General features: G+C 37.3%; 1 protein-coding gene across 7 annotated transcripts in view; it reads left to right on the forward strand.

Annotated features, from left to right (window-relative positions):
- Positions 1 to 21,363, forward strand: part of LOC132908493 (zinc finger protein chinmo) — a 72,327-nt gene extending 50,964 nt beyond the window's left edge. For all 7 annotated transcript variants that reach the window (XM_060962551.1, XM_060962558.1, XM_060962514.1 and 4 more), the window contains one exon: positions 11,998 to 21,363. In XM_060962551.1, coding sequence (XP_060818534.1) covers positions 11,998 to 12,230 — 233 coding nt within the window. In that variant the 3' untranslated portion in view covers positions 12,231 to 21,363. The remainder of the gene's footprint in view (positions 1 to 11,997) is intronic.
- Positions 21,364 to 24,765: the final 3,402 nt, after the last annotated feature.

Raw genomic sequence — 24,765 nt, forward strand, 5'->3', positions numbered from 1 at the left:
TATTAATATTCCATAAACGTGATTCACATCTTCTAACAAGTTACCATTCAATTTTTAACAACAATTCATTACTTAGACGAGAGTCTTGAGAAATTTTTACAAATATCAACCACGAGAAGCATATTACCCATGAACTCTCAATCGACAACAAATTTTGACACAGATTCTAATTCCTACGACTCTAGACAAAAATGTATGTAACTCCATTAACTAATAACTTAACCTATTACGGATCAAACAAGAGAGTGTAGTCAGAACGTTATAAATACATCAATTTCTTACAATTTACAATAGCTAAAATGTTGAACAAGATGAGGGACAAAATTTCGGATAATGTACTAAATCGACTAAAAAGAGAATTGCGATTAAAATGTTACGTCATCGCGACGTTCGCACTTAATAGGTTAGGTACTCGACACTTGAGCTTCACAGGCAAATTTGAACGAATAACTTTACCAACAAAATTCCAATACAATAAACAGTTTCGCCAATAAAATACTAAAATGCCAATAATTTTCTGGATTTTGGAAGACTATGAAACTTGTCCTAGAATTTGGGTAGCGTCTAGTTTGAATGCACTCGCGAGAGTATAGAGGGGCACGTAGCGGGGTGCCGAAATTCGTAGAGCCGAGCCTACCGCGGCACGCACCAATCAATAAACGAATGCGTGCGTGCACGGACAGAGGCGATCGCGTGTGTGTGCAGCCACCCGGCTTACTCTGTGTGAGTGCACGTGCCGCCAAAAGTTCGTGAACGCGCAAGGTTTGCGTGCTTCCCGGCCGTTTGTGTGCACAACTACGCGGCAAGAGCCGAGCGTACGCGGCGCGTGCACGTATATATGCGCCGCGATGTGTGCTCCGCGGGAGAGAGGCTAGCCTTTGACGAGTTCGTGCCTCGCACCGCAACTCATATTTTTTTCTTTCTTCCTCCTCTCTTTTTCGTTTTGTTTGTCCCATTTGGACGGGGAATACTTTGGATTGCAGTAAAGAAGAGACTAATGAATTTTTGAAGTTCTGCCATAGTGCAAGGTTACCTTTGGATGTTGCTGTGGAGGGGATGTCGAACAAATTATCATTTATTTTGTGCGTAGTTTTGGTGTGTTATCGATAAGTTTAGGTATATTAGCGAGCTGAATTTTTGATATTTTTGTTTTTTAATTCAATACGATCTATAGAAGGTATTTTATAACACTTTGATATTGTAAGTACGAAAATTTCAGATTTCAGATTCGTTATTCTGTAATTAACGAAAGCACGTAAATGTCCTTGACTAGAATAATTTTTTGTCTGTTTATTTTTATTATAGTGATTTAATTACAATTATTTGTGTATAATATATGTATGGTAGGCAGTTGCATCGTTAAGAGCTCGGTAAATTCTTAAGAATTTTGTCAAAACGAAGCTTTGTTTCTTACTACGCTTTTTTATTATATAAATATTTATAATATCGAAGGCTATTTTTTGAGAAACGCTTCTATTTTTATACTTACGATAAGAAGTTAAACATAGCTGCATAATTTTTACCGAAATGGATTTTTTCATTTTTACGCGAAATACGTAATCGCTGAATCCTAAGAAGTTAATTTTCCTTTCCGATGGATAACATAATTTAAACATAAATGATTCATAAAACATTTTGGTAAAGCACAATCTTGTTTTCCACAGAAGTCACTTATCTATGTTATTACGTGATGAAATGATTGACATTGTGCTGACGCGTTTATCGAATTATCTCTTACCGAATTCGAATAATTTAGGGTTGATTTTAATCGCGAATACACGTGCAGTATTAACTGTTTCTAATCCATGCTGCTATAAATAGTTGAAAACTTTAATATTATTGTTATTTTCGTAAAGATAAGACCATACTTACTTCTTATTAACCGACCTGAAAGTTTTTGCTCTTAAAGTATAGCATGGTACTTTAATACCAATCTCTTTTCACCTCTTTTCACTTACAATATAGGAATTATCGAATATTATATTTTTTGTCAATATATGTTAATCTAATTAGTTAAAATTATTTCAAATATTTTCTATTCACCATATGGAATATTTCATGTGTTTCTCCATTAAACTACAAAAAGTTAAAAGAAGTCCCTATCGTTTTAAATCGATTAAAATTAAACGACGAAAACACATTGTGCGAGATCCGTAACAATTTTATCGAACATACTTGAAATAATAATTCTCTATTATTTTATTGATATAGCTCCTAAAATTTAATTATCGCGTTAATTCTTGTAATAATAAAGAAAGTCTTTTCGGTACTTATCCATTACACATCGGTACACACGACTCTTAAGACATCACGATAACAATCTTTTCGTGTATATGCATTATCAAACGATACATATCTGGTTCATTGTACGATTCTTGCCTAAAATCCCTAAAGCTACTTTTCTCCGAACTAACGTTATCTTCGTATTCGTTATATAATTCTTACTACTCTTTATACTTCTATGAATTGATCTGCAGAATCATTGAAATTCTTCCACAAGAAGATGTAAAATTCGAAATGAACGCCTTACAAACTAATTATTTATTTACCAGACTATAATTTGCTTTTCTAATTTTCTTTGCCGGTGTAGTAGAATCATTTTCAGAAGATAGTTCGACGGTAACGCTGTGATCTCGTATTCCATATCAAAACTCTCGATCGCCGTAAATAATTCAAGCCGTGGTAACGGCGGGCAGGTCGTCTTTAAGCGTCGCCCATGAAACCGAGAGTGAAGAGTCAAAACACGAGGCGGGAACGCGAGAAATCATGTCACCACGGAAGTGGTCGGGCCAGGAGGGAGAGCTCGATAGTTATATTCCGATTCAGCGAGGTCTCGAAAGTGGACCGTTGTGCGGGTTATGGTTTTCTCTTGGTCTCCGACCGGGCTACACAGGAGGGTTGGCATCCCTTGCAACGACTACGGCGGCACCGGGATCGACCAGGCTTCCTCCCGTTTCAAGGAGAAAGAGGAGGGTTGCTCGGCCGGGCTCCTTTGATTTCACCTTGCAACGCATGTTGCCTGACATTGATTTTCCTTTCCCTCTTACTCGTCATTCCACCACTTTCCTTTTCTGCTGCTCCTCGCTCAACGCAACTTCCACGGAATATTAATGTTGATCCTATGTTAACACGTACCTCATTGAATGAAAACGAAAAAGTTTCGTAGAGCTTTTGGAATGAAAAAAAAAAAATAATAAAACTTCTATTTAATTAAAAAAATAGTGATTAACGGTGGATAATAACGATTTCTTTACAAATACGCTGTTGAAGATTCAATGGTCGTAAGTTTAGAATCTGCATTTTAGATAGGTACTCGTGTTTTTATTCGTGTTTTTTTTAAACAGTCAGTTGAAAAAGTATATTTGTTCGCTGAATTCCGGTAAACACATTCGTTAACGAATATTCGCCAATTTTTACGAATATTCATGTACCAATATTCGTTAAATATGGTTTCTGTACATTCATTGCCCGACGTCGATATTCATTATTCATGTTCTCTATACAAAAAATGAAATATCCATTTACAAATGTTACGCGAGACACGGTTGGTAATTGTTTGAAGTGGTTAAAAAATTATCTCTGTTGCATTATGCAATATTTTTCACATAGTTCTTTAGACATTCGTTTATTCGTCGATCTCGATACAATATTCGTAAGTTGGCGTAAATAATGTTCGAATAATAGAAAAAACTTTAATCGTGCACCATCGATGGCATACCCGATCGAAAGTATAGTAACTTCACTCTCACTATTTTCCTTTATAATAAATTTTTCCTTGTCGTGATTGGAATGACTCTGTTCCCTTTCTCGTCCCTTCGTATCCGTTCCTTTTGTACCGTTCCCTCCGTTTAGTTGCGACCGATCAGCCACAGGCTGCCGCCCAGTCGACGACGACCAATTTGGCGCCACCGAACGAAATGTGTCAAGGACTGACCGATCCTACCACGCTCCTACCATCCGTCGAACTTCTTCTCTCCCTCCGGTTCGATCACGAATTCTCGCGCAGAAGAACGTGTTTCCTCCGTTTTGAGCGTATTCCATCCAGCTATCTCTCTCTCTCTCTCTCTCTTTTTCTCTCGATCGAGAGACTCGCCAGAGATTTGTAGATTTCCCACGAGACCAAGCGGAGACTCTTTCTATCCGTGGCCGCACGTGTGCCCGCGGAAAGCGCCTCTTTATTTTGGCTTTCGGAAGAGTTATGTCATCGACGCACAAACGCGTGTATAAGACGGAGAAAGAAAGCTTCGGGACCTTGTTCTTAGATCGGTTCTACCTGGGTGGCTGTTTGTTTCGACGTTTACGATGATGCAGTATAGAATTTTGAAATTGTCAAGTGTTTTTGCTAGTGATATCGCAGTAGCAAAGTTTTTTTCTTTCTTTCTTTTTTAATTGCAGTTTAATGTCTCATTAATTACAAGGTTATCGATAGACCGACGATTTGTAGGTGATTATAGGAAATTCAAAGGCGCAAAAATCCACAGAATGCACCCGATATTCGTTAATATAATTTGTTAGGCGCAATTCGATGTTCCCCCATTTGTTCTTGCGTGTTTTTTGTTTCTTTCTTGGGCTTCGTTTATTTTTAATTTCGTTAATGTGTGAAATTTATTAGCCTGGGATGTTTAGGATCTTATTTATTGCCCGAAATTCTGTGCGAGGTGGCGACGAAGCAGAATTTCGAATTCGATATTGAATTAAAGAGGACGAAAAGAATGTACTTAGAAAAGTATCTATTTGTAAGAAGAGGAATAAAATTATTATGGCTATTATTATTTGTCTGCTTTATATGTGCATACTGCTGTGTACTCTTCATATGACTTTCGTTATGTTATTTTTTCTTGTATATATATATATATCAAGGAACAATATAATTAGCGATAACCATAAAATTGGTAATAAAACTGTTATGGTTCTGTAAGAAACGCAATAAAATATATTAAAGAATCATTCGTATCTTCCACAAACTCTTTAACAAATAAACATAAATGCAGAATAATACTCATCGGTTTGTTAATTAATCTAACAAAGTTTAACATTGTAAAATCTATTGCAATGACATTATTATCCGTCTCGTGTTGCCATTTAATGTTGTCTCGAATAATATTTATATCGGGAATGACATCACCGAAAATAAAACAAACGATAACGAGGCAACTAATCTAAATAAAAGTTGCGAACATATTTAATGTATCTAAATTTGAGAATTGCGGATTAATTCGTAATCTAATCTATTCATTTGCATCGTTCTACTCGATGGTTGCAAGCTATGCATCTCTTTTTAATTTCAGATTATTTATTATTCCGTTTTCAAATTTATTCTTAAAAAATAACTTTTTATTTGAAGAGTATACTCTTCTTTTAAAGATTCTACAGAAAGGATCGCAATACTTCTTTTTCAATAATTCTTCGACGATCTCAGCGTTATTAAGATTTAACAATTAACCCGTATGTTGCATATGTTCTATTATCTTCTTTATTATTATGTGATTTATACTCGTCGTTTTAAATTTATGCGTTTCCATATTTCATATTTCATTGAATATGTGTATTAAAATAAATATTATTATTTCAAATGAAGATCTGTTTAACAAAAGATATGAGGAAGAGTTTTAGCCACATGTTAATAGCAGCGAAGGCATTAATTAGCTTATTCGTCAATGTTGTAGTCCTCTTATCACATCCCTGTCTTTTGATAATAACGATATGTGCAAATATTATACTTTCTATAGCCGTTCTTACATCCATCGATTATTATTATTCATCAAAAAGCGAATAATCATAAAAAATAATATATACCTCGATTCTGATAATGCACCGCTAAAGAAAAACAACGTAACAAGAAATTAACGAAAGCATCACACATGTAATACGTATTTGCTTTAACTCTAATTATGTAACTCTAAAACTGGTCCATGTGCGAATCAAAACGTTCTGGCAGATGAGTCCAGGATAAAAATTCCAGCGATAAAATTGCCGATATCCAGCAATGCGGTCGATCGATCGTAAGAAGCCATCGTGAGTTGTGGTAGGGCTGTATCTTTCTCTCTGTTATTCGTTTCTTCATCCGCTCGATCCATTCAGCTGAAAAGGGAGGAAAAGGGTCAGGCTAGCGGCGATGGGTGGGCAAGACCTTGGAGGCTGCTGCGTCTTCGTAACCGAACCTTTCCATTTTCCCCTCTCCGAGAATTCGAGCGGTCTGTTGCGGGATTTCCTCACCTTCTAGACCCTTCGAGCACGCGCGGCCAATCGAAGGTCAAATCAAGAACCTCGTATTTTCCGTCAACTCCGCGTCGATGCTCTCAGGGTCCCCGTGTTTTGAGAAATCGACAGAAACTCGAACTTCTATCGGTCGGTTTCGTGGCAGATGTGATCTTTCGGTGTGTTTGTATCTTACATCGAGTGACGTGGATCTGGAGCGAGATTAGGGATTAAAAGATTTCGAGATCGAGCGTGGGGCACGATAAGATGATGCTAAGTCGTGTTTCGAAACGGTGTTCCATAGTTTTTGGAACGATGGGAAGTTTAATTCGAGGTCTTACCGCGATTAAATCGACTTTTTATTCAAATCGTTGAACTTTGCTGTAATATAACATAGGTTTATGATTTTTGCTTAATACAGGTTTCAGGTAAATTAATTTTTAGAACGAGTTGCATTTGTTTGTTTTGTTTTAGAGCGAAAGGAAGATAGGAATTATTCAATGGAAAATTGTCTAGTTTTATGAGTCTTATTTTTCAAGATACTGGTAAATTATATTTTTATTTGTTTATATTTGTTTCTTCTTTTTTACGCGGTTGTGCAATATTATGCATAGAAAATGTTCGAATTACCGAAACCAAGAATCACTGTTTTTTGGTTTAAGGAGCTCATAATTATTTCATTTAACGAGATCGACCTCGATTACGAAAAATATGATTATTTATTAGCGTGCATCGTATCTTTACATGCGGCTCGGTATCATCGCGTTACAGTATTATTATTCTGCAAGCACGTGTCAGGGTCACCTTCTGCGAAGTTTCCTACACGCACGTGTAGTCGAGCTTCACGCTCAAAATAATTTTTCCCGAAAATTACAGCATCGAGAAGAAAGGACGTTCTTCTGCATTCTTTGCATGTCTCTTCGTTCCACGTGCAATCGCTCTGTTATAGCCTTCGAATCTATTTCAACCTAACCATATTTTCATTTCGTTGAAAAATGATCTGTCGTGATATTTTGATTCTTTCTTAAAGACTTTCGATGTTTATTAGAAGTCTTTCCACTTTATCGTCGTGTCTCTTATTTTTGCAACCAATTCTTCATTGCCTTCTTGGTATAATTTATGTCGAATAGTTTCACGAATTATACAATTTTCCAATTATAAATTATTCTAATACGTAAGATACTTCGCCTCTTAAGTAGAAATGGAATGAAGTCCAACGAATAGAATAAATTTCTTAGAATATTCTCACGTTTTAGCTATATAAAATTAAGTATGACAACATATTGAAATTCGAATTCTCAAATCATTTTTAAGTAGATAGAAACTGATAATTGTAATCTAATCTCCTTGCGTTTTTTCCAGTTTCCTTGTATTTTTGTTGCAACATTGAAATATTATTAAGAAACGAGAATGCAAAGAGTCGAAATGGAAGAAAAGAAAACTTTTTGAAAATCGTAAACGGTGCTAATAAAGATAATCATGCTGGAATCGAATGCATCGAAGACGCGTTGCCGTTGATCGAGATGGTACGAAGTAACGTTATGTAATATAAATATACTGCGCGTCGAGCGCATGCCAGTTCTTTTTTCGTTTGCAGCTACTCACGACTTTCTTGATGGCTGATTATCGCTACGCACTGGCGAGCGAATTATTTGTCTTCCAGACTGGCCAAAAATAACGCCTCTTGTCTTATACTACTTCGCGTCTTACGCATTGTCTGTAACTACTGCAATCGCTGCACGTGAATCGTTGCGTGGGAAACTGTCGCGCTCTGTCTATGATCGTCTTAGAATAACAAATCAGAACATTAACAAATCAAATGTAAAATGAAATGTTCGAAATGGTATTCAAGTTATGAAATACTAAATTCGATAAGAGTTTAAATTGATAACTCCTAGTGTCACACTGTAGAGATGCAAAAATACCGATTGTGTATCACGAGAAAAATGAATTACATATTATGAGAAAATAGAGCTCAATTTCCTTTCACGTTTCATTTCTGTTCGATATTATTCATCACCTTAAACAGCATATATTTTCGATTAAAAATCTGAATCTACACGCTAAAGCTATTTTCTACGATCTCTACGATCTCGTGAAACAGTTAACACGAATAGCACAAGCTCTTATGTTTTCAACAATCCAGAACGAAGAAAGAATAATATTGACTACTCAGAGAAACTCATTAACATAGAACAGTCTAACCACTAACATCGATGTAAAAACTTCCATCGATATCACAATCTCCACGACTGACTCAACAGAACCCAATCGATAGATATTCAACTGAACGACTCGACGATGATTTGAAGAAAACTTTTCGATCGCCTCACTTTCACCTAACGATTTTACATAATAGAAAATGCAATCGTTTTACACAACCCATTACAATTTTGGCACGTAACAGAGCCGAAGGGATGCGAACGAAACGAGACGAAACGACGTTTCGATCGAAAACTTTTTAAGTAACTCTTGGTCAAGCGTGAAATCCTTCGGGAAGGAGATAGGAGAAAAAGACGAAGGAGACGTTAAAACGCGATTTCGAAACGCGCAGCTGTGGCACGAGAGATCTGTCAACTGCAAGCAACAGTACTTATTCTATCTGGATTCTCTGCAATTTAATCGGTCGGCTAAGCACGAAAACACGCCAGGAGGTCCTGTTTGCCGGCAGGTTAAACGCTGTAGGTTCCATCTCGATCAATTTTCGAGGGTGGAGGAACCGAACCAGAGGATGTCCTGTAATAATCGTCGATACACGCGAAATCCGCAAATTTCCAGGCAAGGCAGATGGCGTAGCCTTTCGCGGAAGCGATCGTTCTCGCTTCTTAAACACCGGCATCGCCGTTTTTCGTTTCTGCGTGTCTCAGGGGCGTATTTACCCCGCGGGCTCTTCCTCTATACATATACCTGCCTCTCATTTCACCTTTCTCTTTTTCTCCTCTTTTCCTTTGTCTTCCGTTTCCACATCGTCTTCTTTCCTTTTAATTTTTTCTCGTCTTTATCGCTCTCTTCAGTCCTCTTCTGCCAACTACATTTTGGATACTTTCGTCTTGTTTTCTACCCAATTTAGATTTTTCTCTTTTATCTCTGCTCTCAGGTTGTCGAATTTCCATGTTGCGATTTTAATGGTTTGGTTTCAGATTAAAAGGCTTAATATTTTGAGAAGAAAGATTATGATAAGATATTTGAAAATATATCGTTGTTGCTGATATACGAAGCTACACGCGTAACATTTACTGTCACGATTAATGTCATAATTTCTCTCTAAAGAAATTATTACAAGGACAAGATCTACTAAATTAAATTTTCTGATGTTATTTTCATAGCTTCCTCAAATTTAAATTTTATTTCCCTTTTTGTAGCTGTACATTCCAGCTCGATTTGAAAATGGTCTTCTTTGTAACATATGATATGGATTAATATTTTGTATAAAAATATATAAATTAATAGAAATATATTACCAAAGATCCATTATAAATGACAAAAAATAAAACTGTAATTAAATGTAAACTAGTCACGACAAAATATCGAATGTGACTCAGAAAACTGAGAAATACTTAACAAATCTTTTAATAGACAAACACGATTGCAACTAAAATAGCCCAAAAGACGGATTAAATTCTTCTTCTTCGTTCTTTCTGCAGCTATCTTTCAGGATCTTCTTTGCTACTCTTACGTTCTCTTCTCTGTCAGTCAAAGGACCGTTCACCCTTCTTTTTTAACACCATTGGCTTCTGTCCTCGGCCCGCACGCATTTTTTTAATCCCCACTCGTAGTCAATTCCATGCGGACAACGTTTGGTTCGCCTTTGTCTTCGGGCAGCGATCCTTCGTGAATTTCATAGTCAGCTGCACGAAGATCGAGCCCCGCGGCCCCGTTTACTTTTTCTAGGATGGCCCGTCTCTATTTTTAACCTGCTATCCGCCGAAAAGAAGAACGAGCCGCGCTACTAGACGCGTGCACGCGCGCCACTCGCAATGAACGCGCACGTGCACTTCGATCTTGGGTCCCGGGGACATTTTTCACGGTTCGCAATGCTTCTGGGAATGGAAAGTTTTTGCGAAATTTCTGTATTTCTTCATTTCGAAATTTCGATGTCAAAAAAGTAAGGTTGCTTGGGAAAAATTGAAATTGTTCCTGCAAGCATCATTTTACGTCACTAGGAATACTTACTGTTTCGTTGGCATTTTGCTTTTCGTAGAATTTACGTATGACATTTTCTTATTGTACAATTTATAGAATGCATATATGAATGATTTTTAGACTTTGTAAAAACGAAGGATTTGAGCGTATTATGAGAAGCTCTGTTTCATGAATTATTCATAGATTTATATATTATCTATATATAAGAAACATTTGCTTTATAAATTGTTTGCTACAACGTGAAAAAATATTTTAGAATCTGTAAAGAGTGTAAATGCGTACGAAATTTTACGTTGTATTGCACTTCGACAAAGAAACTTTCTTTTATTGGTCAGTATAAGCAAGAGGTTGAAGTAGAAGTAAACGCATTTTATTATGATTTTTCTTATGTAGTCTTAAAAAATCAGGTTTAATCTAATCTACTTTGCGTTATTAAACATACATTGAATCATTATTCTTTAATAAGACGATAATATAAACGAAAAATAGCAGTTCAAGGATAGTAAGTAGACAATGCTACATTATACGAGCACTGTTGCGACTGCGACGAATACAATGAATTCCATGAATGCTAATTAATGATTGCTCGTTAAAAAGATACTCTTAAAGATCTCCTTGCAATATTCATATAAAGAAATTTAAAGAAGTGCAATAAAAAATATGTCTTCTAAGAAAAATACTTGTTTCCAAAAACCTCAGCCACCGTTCTACATGCGCACCTACCAAATTAGATGGTCAGAATAAACCGGAAATTATTCAGATTCCATAAAAGTAGGCCTCGAGGAAGGTTTAAAACCATAGTTCTTCCACTTAGATCGGCTACTATTCATTCTACAAAATTCTGTTCTGGGAATACTCTGAATAATTGTAAATATATGGTTATTACTAACGATAATTCATTTCTTCACATGATTCCGTCGGAAGAGACATAATCGATAGGCTTTTATGAACACAAAATTCTCAAGGAAACGGAATAGCACGAAAATAAAAGCACGGAATATTCGTGTTCACGATAGTTTCTAATATTTAAAGACTGGTTTCATATAGCCTAAGGAAAATGGTAAGGTCTGTAAATGTTGCTCTCAATTCGATCGTGACGAATGGGAATCTTCACGCGTTCCTCGGCGTCTTTGCCGATGGAAGCTAAATTTTATCTGCCGTAATCTCCGTAAAACAAATGAAGCGATTAAAACTGAAAAAGTGATAAATTTAAAAATAAAATTTATCGCGTGTTTCTATCCTTACGAATAATATAACAAAGATGATAGACCCATTCGAACAATTGCCACATGGTTAAATAAAACATATACATACGAGCTCATCATGAGTTAAAAAAAATCACCCAAATATCTTTCTTCAGATCAACCCATTAACACAATAATACCAGAAAATGAAAGAATTGCTGAAAAAAATATAGAAATGGGTTAGATAAATACCCTTGTCCAATAATAACCAATAACAAATAACAAAATTTCTAAATTAATTTAACAAAATTAAATGAAAGTAAAAACTACCAAACAACAATACCTCTTTCCCTTGTATCAGTCAGGAAGCTGATATTTTCACTATATGATAAAAAAATCGTTCACAAAAATACGTTTTCTCAAATGAGCGCGTCAATACTACAAATAACACTATCAATATCTGTGATTGCAGGCAAGAAACTGAAGTGTCCATACTGCGAGAAGCTGTACGGCTACGAGACGAATCTGCGAGCTCACATACGGCAGCGTCACCAGGGTATCAGGGTGCCTTGTCCGTTCTGCTCGCGGACGTTCACGCGGAACAACACCGTTAGACGGCACATCGCACGGGAGCACAAAGCCGAGCTGAATCTGAAGGCTTTTCAACAAACAAACCACTCGATGTCAGACACGGTGCCGCAGTAACAGCGTCCTCGTTGTCATCGTCGTCATCGTCGTCTTCGTCTTCGTCGTTGTCATCGTGGTTGTCGCTGTCATTGTCGGGATGACATTGAAGACAGCCCTGTGGCTACTCGAGTTACCTGCGAGTGGCACGAAACGGAAATACCACGAATGCTGGAACGAGGAAGAAGCAACGAGGGCGAAGGTCTGTCCACCTTTTCCCTCGACCAACGTCGGTCAACGCCATCCCCATCCCATGTAGCATCCGAGTGACGCTCGGGACTAAACATTTCCTCCGCGAAATCGCCACGCTGCGATTGACAGCGTTGCGCCGGAAGTCAACCGACGCTTTGACAGCGAGGTCGACAAAGGAACTGTCCCGCTGTGTCTCGTCTCGGCGATTCTAATAGTTGTCAATTACACCAGTCGTGTTTTCGGCTGAGCGATTCACCGGCCGAAAGCGTCTCGAGAGCGTCACTACGAAAGAGCAACCGCTGGAACACAGAGAATCGAGCTGAAGAATTAGATAAATTTACCGCTTCTACAAATGGTTAGACATGGCGTTCGACCTGTTTGATCGTATCAAACAATCACTGACTCATACTCGAAGGTTCAATGGATGCTGGACTTTCAAAAGATTCTTCATGTTTTGGATTACCACTATTTTGAAGATTCACGTTGCTCTAACGATTGCACGCTCTTGGTACGCTTTTGCGGATACGAATTGCGTTTCTTGGGATAAACTGTGGAGGATGGACGTGGCGTGAACTTGGATGCGACAGAGATTGTTGACCGGATGTAATAGAAAAAATTGTCGCGCTAATCGGATCATAAAAGAGGTTAGCATTGGAAGAGAGAGAAGATGAAAGAAGGTAAAGGAAGATAAAGGAAGATAGAAGAATGTAGAAGAGTGAAGCTTGGAAAAACGTCGACGTCCGATTGCTCGCGTAGCTCGCACAAAGGTACGAGTGGGATGATTAGGGGTGGGATTGAGGGAGATGAAAGCTCGTCGCGCCTCGGACACGCTCGCGAAATAACGCTGGATAATCACAAAACTAGTCAATAAAAGTGCAACGTCGAGTAAGAGTTATTAACTATAAAAGAGAAAGCTGAAGAAAAACAGTTTTTAAAAGAGCGCGATAAAAGATAGGGAAGTTAGAGACAAGCGTAACGCCGAAAGATCGAAACCGAAGAAAAGACGCGAATAATCGAAAGCATGTTGAAACGCAGATTCACAATGTCAAGAGAAATTAAGCGGGTAGATTACGAGGAAGATGAAGAAAAAAAAGACGCATATCTCAGGTGAATCGTACTACCGTAAGCCAGTAGTTCTCGATTTATTTTATTATCTTTTTCGCCCTTCTGCTTTGTGGTTTACATATACATATATCTGTATTTATACAATTCTTCACCATATTTTTTCGACGACTCCTCGCGTGAACGATCAGGATCGTTTTAAGGAGTCGTACGAATACCGATTAATATATATAGTATAAATATATATATACCGAACATATAAATGAAAACGGTGCAAGCGCTGTTACGAGAAATAGGTTTAAATGAATGAAGCGTCTACTTACTGCCGCTACTTTATTTTATTCGATAGTTACGATCATGTTACCGATGGATTATTAAGAATTATCGAACTGATTACCAAATCACAATGCATTGAAACGCTGTTATTATATATTGATACTTTTACCGATTCTACCGCGGAGAAATAACACTGGTACTATAATTGCTGTTGATGTCGAGAGCCTAGGGTCAAGACACGGGTGATATCCGAACATGATTCAACATTTTACAATTTTAACACGTACGCGTTAGTGCCAAACAAACTGAGAACACAAAGAAAGGAAACATAGAAATTAAATCGCATTTTCTCGATCATACATTTTTCTACTCAGGATAGGTAATCGAATTTCTATTATTTTTTTACGCATCTCCACACACGAGACGGTAACATAGAGACGACGGACGACACATGCTTCATCCGTGAAAAAAGCACACATATCCAGGAAAAGAGAGATAGAGTGGTGCAGATTTTTCTTGTAAAACAGACACTGACGCATACCATCTTCTCCACTTTTATGTTTTTCTTCTCTTCTTTTTATATAGATATACCGTCGTTTTATAAAGAATTTATGAGATTATTAACTACAATGATAAAGAATGGACAGGTTGTCGAGTTACCATATTATTAAATATATCATGTAGGCCACGTGTGTAGATTCTTCTTGGTGAATGCGTGCAAAGCGGAGGTTCGTATCGCGCGAAAAAATAAGCAATAATCGTTAAGATACATAGAGAAGAACTGATCTTTCCTTTTTGTAAGAACGTTGTTTTTTTATATCTCTCTAAACGCACTGTATATATATAACCAAGGGACGCTTGTTCTTAATCGTTATTATACACGAACAGGAGTTTCCTGGTGAAAAATCAGGGCGTTCCACGTGCTACGTATTATAATACGAGATCCAAGGTTTTTTAGCGAGTACGTTTATATTTACCTGATCGATGAAGAATCACGAAGCAATCGCATTCGCTTGGAAAGATCTCAAACGTGACGCGTTGTACGTCACGAAGAACAATCACTACCACTTTGTTACCTGTTTACAATGTTTAAATAGCGGACTTTTGTCCGAAGCAATAGTCGAGGATAATATATAATAGGTGATATAATTATGAAACCAATAGACCAGGACGAACAAGAAGGCATAGGGAATAATTGCTTAGATACCGGTTGTATAGAATGTGATCAATGCAATAGTTTATTATTAACGATTTAACCTATAAATAGATATATAGATACTCCTAGTCAGGATAGCACCACAATATTACTTGTTGCAGTATTTCACACGTTTATATTACAGACTCCTATCTTCTCTCTTTTTATTCTTTCTCCACTATTACAAACTCCCAGCCGTTTTTTTTCTCTCCTTTTTTATTATTATTATTATTATTATTCGTTTATCATCGTTTTCTTTATATCCGTCAGTATCTTGTCTTTTCTCTCGCTCATCTCTTTTTCTCCTATTTTTATTTGTTTGTTACGTTACAGAGGAAAATCAGAGTTTAACGAGAGTTATCTCACAACGATACGCCTATCTTCTTAAGATATCAAAGACAATAGTTAATAGGGGATTATTTAGTATTTAAATGGTCGTAAAAGATCTAGAATATATTAGTAAAAGGAAACTATTTGTTTCGTTTCCGTTTTCGTTGTCTCGTTCTTTCCCGTATTTTCTTGTTCGCGTTGCATGTGTTCTTTTTACGTTTTTACATTCTCTGCATAATTCTCTCTTTTTTTTTTTTTTTACGTTTTTCTTATGTTCTTAAATACGATATCAAATCGCGAACCGGATCGTTCGCGTATTCTGCCAAATGACGATACGTATGACAGTACTACCTCATCGTTTTTTATAAGAATACATACAAAACACAGGGAACACTGAGAGACCACTGATAGAATAACATCTGTACATTCCGTACAGCCGCCACTATTCGTCCGGTTAATGTCGGGATTATTCTCCTGCTGTTATACCCTGAGAGACAGGGTACGAGCGTGAATCTTGAAGCTCTTCATCGAAATTCCATGCAATATTAATATTTATTTTCCAAACATGCTGTCATATTCAACACATACGAAGAATATAATGAGTTACATTTTCTGCTTTTCAACGAAACAATTTTCTGTCAACTAATCTCAATATTATCGAAATTGTTGTATATATGGTTTTTCGAATTCACTATGTATCATTATATCAAGATATTTGAGAAAAAACAGCGTTCAATGCTGCAACATTAGTTATACATTTGGTTTCATACAAAAGGATTTATTAATTACCTTAGAAAGATTATATTCATTTACAATTATATCATCAGAGAAAATACTTTGCGAATCAGAAATTTAAAAAGACGAACTTATCACATTTTCTTCGCGCGATCTTCGCGTTGTAATCGCTTGTAGAATTTGTGGAAGATCGTTTTCATTCTACCATTTACAGATCGTACAAACGACGTCTCCTTCGAACTTTCAAACAATTTCATTTTATAGACATTAGTTTAACGCAAATGCCGTATTAGCAAAGGAATTTCTGATAGACGAAAAGCTTCAAGGATCGCAAGCACACGTGATATATAAGCTCTACATACGATTATATAGTAGATCCGTTTTTTTACGAAGTTGCATTATCGCATACGTACACAACTGTATATGTAATAACTTACCATTATCTAATAACTTTCCACTATATAAGCACAGTGAGACATGTGAATGTGAGTACGCGCGTGTGTGTGCGTGCGTGAGCGCGAGAGATTGCGTGACAATTTACAAATAAAGAAACGCGGCGATTTTATCGTTTGGCAAGCGAAGTCTGGTTCCTCGGACCGATCACGATTTTTCAGTCAGAGAAATGCGAAAAAGAAAAAGAAAGAAGAACGAATTCAGGTGAGAAACAAAGGAAACAAACGAAAGTATTGTTTCATCACGAACAAAACGAAAAATGTGTGAACTGAAAAAAGATATCGCGAGTGTGCAGTGCACAGGTTTAATTGGCGAGAGCGAAGAGGTTTTCAACAAATGGGGCTAAAATGGAAAAAATCCAAGTGAAAATATTAAATCAGCGAAAAGTGTTTCGAGTGCACGCGTGCTCGTTTCGTCGACGAATTTCGCGGATCATGTTTTCCGATCATCTCGAAGGGGTTGATGATAAAAAAAAAAAAAAAAAAAAAAAAATAAAAAAAAAATAAAAAAATGGACGAAGAACATTCTAAGAAAGAAACTCGAAAGTTGACGAATGAAAAGAGCAGGAATGGAAATTGAAAAGGAAAAACCATACGAGACGTTTTTAGGAGGGCAAATTATTTAGATCCGGACGCGAGGGTGATAACCGATGTTCTTTTAGGGCTGACTAAAGGGTGGATTTCTCGAGGATGGGGCTATAAAAACATTTTAGACGACGTGAAAATTAGTCATAGAGGGTGGACGAGAGGGCCTCAAAACAAAAAGTAAAAAAACGAAGACGCTGCGAGGAGGGGGATTATTCAAAAGTGTTATGTGTCGTTTACGTATGTGATAGGAACATACACACACGCGCACACACATCTACACTGCACGTACATACACCGTTTATGTACGAAACAAAAAAACACACAGAACGTACACGGGATACGTCGCAAAATGATCGATTTGCATATATGCTCACGAGTGTAAATAATTTTGGTACGCATACGTACTTTGGTTAAATTTTATTTCCTTTGTCTCTTCTTTTGTTTTCTTTTAAATTAAGCCGAAAAAATGTATACATGTTTTTTTTTTTTTTTTTCTTCTTTTTTTTTTCTTTTTTTTTTTTTTTTTTTAACTTTTCTCGGCTACTCTGCCAAGCAGAAACGAACGAAACGAAAGATCGGGAGTAATGTTAAGATCGTACAAACTTTAGTATTAAGTTTACACTTTTCTTAAGCGTTTCCTTTCATTTTTATTTCATCTAATATCGTTCCGTATTATTTTTCTTTGTTTTCGTTCACTTTTAGGTAATTTTGGGGTGACGTTCGTAACGAGAATTCGAGCGTTTAGGATAATGCGTTTACGTTCACAGTTGCGAATGTTTAAGAGGTTTGGGGCTAAAAGGCCATGTTCTTTTTAATTACTTCGTCGTTAGCTGTTACGAATTTGCATACGTAAAAACACGCGTGTACAATGTATATACAGGTGTATATATACGATGTTGGTGAATCGAGTAACGAGTGACGAGCAATCGATCTTGTTTGGGCAGGGGATGGAAACGAAAGTGAAAGATCGGTGGATCTGAAACCAGACTATACTTACACTCGTGTTTTGCTATTCGTCGAATTATGAATCGCGTAGAATTCTTTTCCATATCCACGATTCTCCTGTGTTCGAATTGCTACTTGTTTTCCGTTTCGTACTCGATCGCTTTGCAAATGTCCTTTGTCACAATTTCTTTCGTAAGTAAAAAGCTTTTCAATCTCAAGAAAAAAGAAACGAGATTCAAAAGTCGCATATTTTCAAATTTATTTTTACACGTGTTTTTTACACCTTTCTAATATTATTTTCGATAACGAAGTTTCTCGATCGTTTTGAAGATTACGAAATTATATTGGAAATGTTACTTGAAATCAACTCACGATTCACAAGAGTAGTTTTCAACGTCCCCTTTTTCCGCGTAAAGTTCCGCGCTGCCTGACCGTATCCCAGTGTGATTGGAAACACATACACACGTACACACGAACACGTGTATACAAGCACAAACACACATAGGCACACGCATATAGAAGGGGCGCGGTATCGTGCGTACGCTTAGCGTGCATATATCCACGTTGCGAAGCCACGCGCCAGCGTACGCACACGTATGTACCATTATTGTATCACGGCGTAGGATAAAATGTTGCATGTTGTTTCTATAATATGTGTTTTACGGATTGAAAATCCTTTAATAGATGTCGTGTGTGACACAGCTTGGCGAGGCGAGCTTTACACCGCGGGTCGACCGAATCGTTTTGAATTTCCCGCGTGAATAACGAGCGTCGCGGAGAAGGAAGAAAAAGAAATTAGAAAAACAAGAATAGTGACTTAAAAAGGGTTAGAAAGGCGTTAGACAGCAGAGAGTTCGTTGAAAGACTCTCGAGTTTCAAGGGAAGACAGAAAATTAGGATGATAATCGGTAGGGGTCGCTAAAAACTCGGTACGAAATCGGCGAAAAGTAAAGGAATTAGGAATAAACCGCGTTCAAAGGACGCTCGATACCCGCGACCGAGACTCGCGGTGTAAATGGGCTTTCCACGATTTTAAAAAACGTAAAATGAAAAAAATATATGAGTAAAAAAAGAGATGGTAATCCTTCGTCACTGATGTTTGGCAACTGAGATCGCGTGGGCGGGCAAGTACAGTTGTCGAGGGTAGAATAAGAACATTGGCAGAGGCGAACGAAAAACAAGGGGAGGGGGAATGAAAGGGTGACAGCAGAGAGGCTGTCGCCGTGGAAAATAATTAAAGATCGGCGGAGATTGTTGCATGCTCGCGGTGAAAAACGAAGGAGGATAAGAGTCGATGTTGTCGTTGCACCTGGGCTGCGCGTGCACTGTCTACTTATACTATACCGTTTGATCGTTGTATAGTATAAAAAAGAAAAAAGAAAAAAAATACAGTAATAGTACTATACCATAGTTGATAATGATTGCATAGTACATGTATCACGCACGCATAAGCATATTTAAACGTGAGGAAAAAGTATATAAAAAAAAAAAAAGTAACATTAATAAGAACGTAAGGAGCGTACATTACGTAACGAACCTACATCTTCTTTTTCTTTTGGCGGCAAGATCGAATTAATCGATTGACGATTATTACGATTACGATTATAATATTGTAAAACTGTAGGATTCATATTGTCGCGCAGCGGGGCTTCGATTTCGGCGGCGTGCGATCCTCGAACGGGGATAAACGTTTGAGCGGTCGCGACTTATAGTACAAAGTAAACTATAATGCGTTAAGGGGTATAAATGAAGTAATCGATGGAAAAACGCGATGATGAAACAGATGACGATCGCAGATTTTTGTAATCTTACTATGCAAAATGTATTAAAAGAAACGATCGCAATTACGATACTGATCGACGATGACGACGACGATAAAGATGATGATGATGATGATGAAGATGATGATGATGATGATGATGATGATGATGATGATGATGATGATGATGGATTTTATATAATATAGTTGAATTTGGACGGCTAGAGAGACGGGCATCGGTAGAACGATCAAGGGTTCGATGAACGCGATTTAATTAAGCTCAGAACACTGCATTTCTCGATCTCGCCGTTTATTATGCTGAATGTTGTATACAGATTGGATGAGGAGGCGTATAATCCTGTTCGATGGATCGTGGTTGATCGTTGATCGATAAAAGTCGTCGATATACAGTTTTTAACATTTCTTCTTTCTTCGAGATCTGGTGAAGTTGAACGAAGCAACGTCATTGCGATTTTCAAGTACGGTATGCTATACGATTCGTCAGGTTTTCATTCCTGAATGATGCAATAGACCGACTGTCTCTGCTCTGCTATTAAGAATATAAAACTACCGTATTTCTTTTTCTTTCTTTGCATCGCTATTACATTACAAAATCTCAACGACGTCACCTGGCTCGTTTACACCAAATCTAATAATAATGAAACATCATGTTACGATAGCTATGTTACAAGAAGAATCGACGACGTTTAATCTATGCAACGAGATGCATTATCCACTCGACGAGATATCGATATTTCTGTGATACGCAGGAAAGGAAGGAGGACACGTTTACTTTAAGCAGCGAACGTGCCGGAAGTTTAAATACCCATTACATATCAGTTTCAGGGAGATTGATCGCCCATTACTTTAACTATACTTGTCCCGTTTCATGTGATCCTCGTGAATCCTCTTTCCTTTATCTGGAATTGCAGAAGAACTGATTGTTCACCGACTGTTCCATGTGATCGTACTTTATACCAAATAGCTCGCAATAGTTAATATTATAGTTACAGAGTTGTTGAGATTGTTTTACTACAGACTGCTGCGTTTGCAGCCGACTTTATATGTTTCTTAATCGTTCAGAGATGATATAAGAACGACTTAAACGCAGAGAATAAATAAGAACGATATAAATGCAGATATTTGCGAATGATACGTAGGAAATAGGTCCGAATGCTTGTTATGTACGAGTGTTAATAGCAGAAAGGATGAAAAGACTGGTGAAACTCGTCACTGCCACTAAGTAATCGAATCCTTCCGTGATCGGTTCACCGATGCAAGCTCTGCCGTTCATCACAGTAACGGAACACAATACTTCGTCATACACACTAGTACAAATGCTACCTCACACAAGATATACAGGGTGCAGAAGAAAGCAAAAGAGAGAGAAAAAAAAAGAAATGAATAGAAGCTTAAAATAAATCTCTGTACATAAAAGATGACACAATTTAAAAGGAAAAAGAAAACGGTATTTTGCGATAGAATCAAACGTCCCAGAGGTGTCGATGATCGACATACGGTCCGACGTATTCTAAAGAAAACGACGATGGCAAGAAAAGAAAAGAAACAAATTGTAGTAAAAAAAAAAAAAAAAAAAAAAAAAAAAATAAAAATAAGAAAGATGGGAAAATACAAACGATAGTTAAACAGAGATCAGAATAAAAAAAATTCGAAACGGGTTCGGTGTCGTTGATCGAGACGACACGACTCGTACTCCACGGTGTCCTTTTCTCAGGAATAATGAAAACCAAGTACAAACTACAAAGTATAATAGTCGATAAGATTAACATAAATCAATAATCAAGCGCTGCAATAGTCGAGTGTATAGTAGGGATCGATCCGGTGTAACTTGTACGCCGTTTCTCTTTGTCTCTTTCTCGCTCGTCCTTCCTTGCTATCTCATTTTTCCCCTTTTCTCTCTGTCTTTCGTCAGAAAGAAACTAACTCGTTGTTAACGATAACCGTCGCCGCGAATCATTAAAATATGAAACGTGTTTCGCGCACGACGACGCTACGTTACTTATGGCACCGTGTGTTAATTACGCATACAGAAGATTAATTAAGTGCTCGAACGACCAGTTTCCTCTTTATTCTCACGTATCTTGCTCGTTCTTTCTCCTCTCTGTTAAATAGCGGCTATGCTCGTTAGAGCCGTTTTCGCTTCCGTTCGCCGTTTCATTCATTATGGGCGAACAAAGAGCAGAAAGAGCACTTTATGGTAGTGATATCATTGCGCTAACAAAAAGGAAGATACGTTTGTAAGAGAGGAAACAAGTGTCGCTTAAATAATGAGCCAATTAACGCGGGAATTATGTATCGTAACGACGATTCCGCGTTAAAGGAACGACGAACGTTGCTTGTTCGTCGCGTACTTCTTTCGATTCACAAATTTGTTAATTGTTTTAGTCTCTTTATCCTTATCGAGCGCTGCTGAACAATTTCCTTCGATGATCCATCTCCATCCAACACTTCTCATCGCGATGTAATCACTCGTCTAAGGTTAGGTTCATCGGACGCGTCAGACTTTATTCCTTAATCCTTTTTGAATTTCGCACCACGGCACATTCCACCGTGGTTATAAGTGTTCTTGTTAAGATGTGTTCGTTCTTTGTTGACCGTTTTGTTACGTGGTGTTTCTCTGCCGGTCGGATGTTCCCTTACCGAACATTTTTTTTTTTCATTTTCGGTGTTTTTTTTCTTTCTCTTTGTCTATTTTAAGGAAGCGGAACGTACATTTCGTACGAACTTTCTATCGCGCATGATAATGAAACATTTCTTCTTTTATTCCGTTTCAATCTTCATCTCACTAGACATTCAGGTTAAGCGTTCTGCTTGCCATTTCGTATAGAACTCTCCTATTTTTCTCATCTTTACAAGTTCTCGTCGAAAAAATTTTAAACAGGATTCCATTCCTAAGTTTTATATTTTGCATAAGGCTTTATCGTTCTTCGTCTTTTCGCAAACATCTTTCCTCCTCTTCTTTATAATAAAGAAGAAGCAAAAGATCGATTATACACGCAAAGAAATGCGAACATTCGTCCGGTTGCATTTTATTCTCAAACGTTATTGTCCACGACATGGTTCAGTTTCGTTCCTCAATGAAATCTCTCTTTACTTTCCACTTCCCATCGTCGTCCTCCTAATATCTTCTTCACCACGAAGTAATACACCTGCCCCTTTCGTCCTACGTTGGGAATTTCGTTATACTCGGAAGAAACGGACAAACCATCATCTCAATTCTCGTGCATCTATGACATAATCTTTCTACTGATAATAATAATAGTAATAGTAATAATAGTAGGTGTATACGAAACCGCTTCTACCTCAATGAAACAAACGTACACGTATACATAGTTAACACGTACACGCGTAAGCTCGTACATACAGACGCATATACACTTGCACAATGTGCACATACACTTGCACATACACACACACACACACACACGTACACAAAATACATTTACGGTACGCATAGACGATCGCGTTAATTACAAATAACGTTCGTACAATTGTGTGTCGCTTACGGTTCCTTCTCGGTTTTTCTTTCTCATGTGTCCCATTGATTGTGAGAAGTATTATTTTTCTACGCGACGCTCGGCGTAATACCGTGCGTTTCATTTTTTTGTATCATACAGAGGAAATGAAAAATGAAAAAGAAATATGGAAGAGCATGTAAAAGAAAACAAAATCAGAAAACCGCAACAAAATCGGATATACGTAAAAGTAATAATTATATTGTATGATATAAGAGAGATTTAACGATTACGATGATGATGATGATGATGATGATGATGATGATGATGAAGAAGAACTATAGCTGCCGCGAATAAATATATCGGATAATAGCACTGTCCTCCGTTCTTCCACCTTTTCTCCACCCCTTTTCTCCTTTTCGAAACTGACTCCTCAAACATACCATCCTCCTCCTGCCGCCCCCATCAACTCCCTAAACCTAATCTAACCTAATCTTTCCATCCTATCCTCCCTTCAGACGACCGAGTTTATGTAAATAACATCCGTTTATATTTATTTATTTATGTTTCTATGCGCTGGACGCGTCTAAGTTACACGCAATTTCAAATTAATCGATAACTATTCCTATTGATAGAACGAAAGAGAGTACACTGATTTTTTCAATATAAATATAAAATGGTATATATATATAAATATATAAATATATAAATAGATAGAGTATATTATATATAATATTAAGAAGGTACTTGTTTAGGTCATAAGCGTGCCCCGAACTCGTCGCCCCGCGATGCGACATTGCAAGTCGAAGACAAAAGATGAAAAATATAAATTAAAAATGGAATATTATATATTATATATATATAAATATACATACACACACAGACACATATAGAGACAGACAGACATAGAACATAGGAACATACACAGACACGCATATACGAAGAAGAGGACGAAAAAAAAGAAGATGCGAAGAAACGACGAAAGAATTAATAGAATAAACGCGATTTGTAAATCGCTGTATCACGCGGTGCACGCCATATTCCAGTTTCTCCTCTTCTTGTTCGCGAGCGAAATTTCCACTTAACGTCGACTAGTTTAGAGGATAAACGAGGATCGACGATGTCGAGGGGATGTACTCTGGGCATTTCCGCTTTAAGAACGCTAGGGAATATAAAACTCGAAGATAAGAAGCGTCGAAAGATTATTTGAAGGTTCGATCGATAGCCAGTTATTTTATTTCGCATTAATGTTTCGCAGTATTGTCTATATATTTCAGTTTCCTTTTTAACGAAAATTAGAATTGATCGATCGTTCCTTTGGAAAGAAAACGGAAACAGTGATGCTTTATTTCAATTTTTTTTGTTTACATATCATTTTACAGAAGAGTTCAAAGGAGTAGCGTATGGAACGACGCTTCTATCGTAGAAGTTTTACGTTCCATGATGAAGATGAAAATTCTCGTCGTCTCGACATCGATCACGTATTCAATATACGTAATCGTCGGTCCGCGCGTTCTCTTCGTCGGCATCGATTCGGCAGAAACGA

Source organism: Bombus pascuorum, chromosome 1 (genome assembly GCF_905332965.1).
Source record: "Bombus pascuorum chromosome 1, iyBomPasc1.1, whole genome shotgun sequence".
NCBI lineage: Eukaryota > Metazoa > Arthropoda > Insecta > Hymenoptera > Apidae > Bombus > Bombus pascuorum.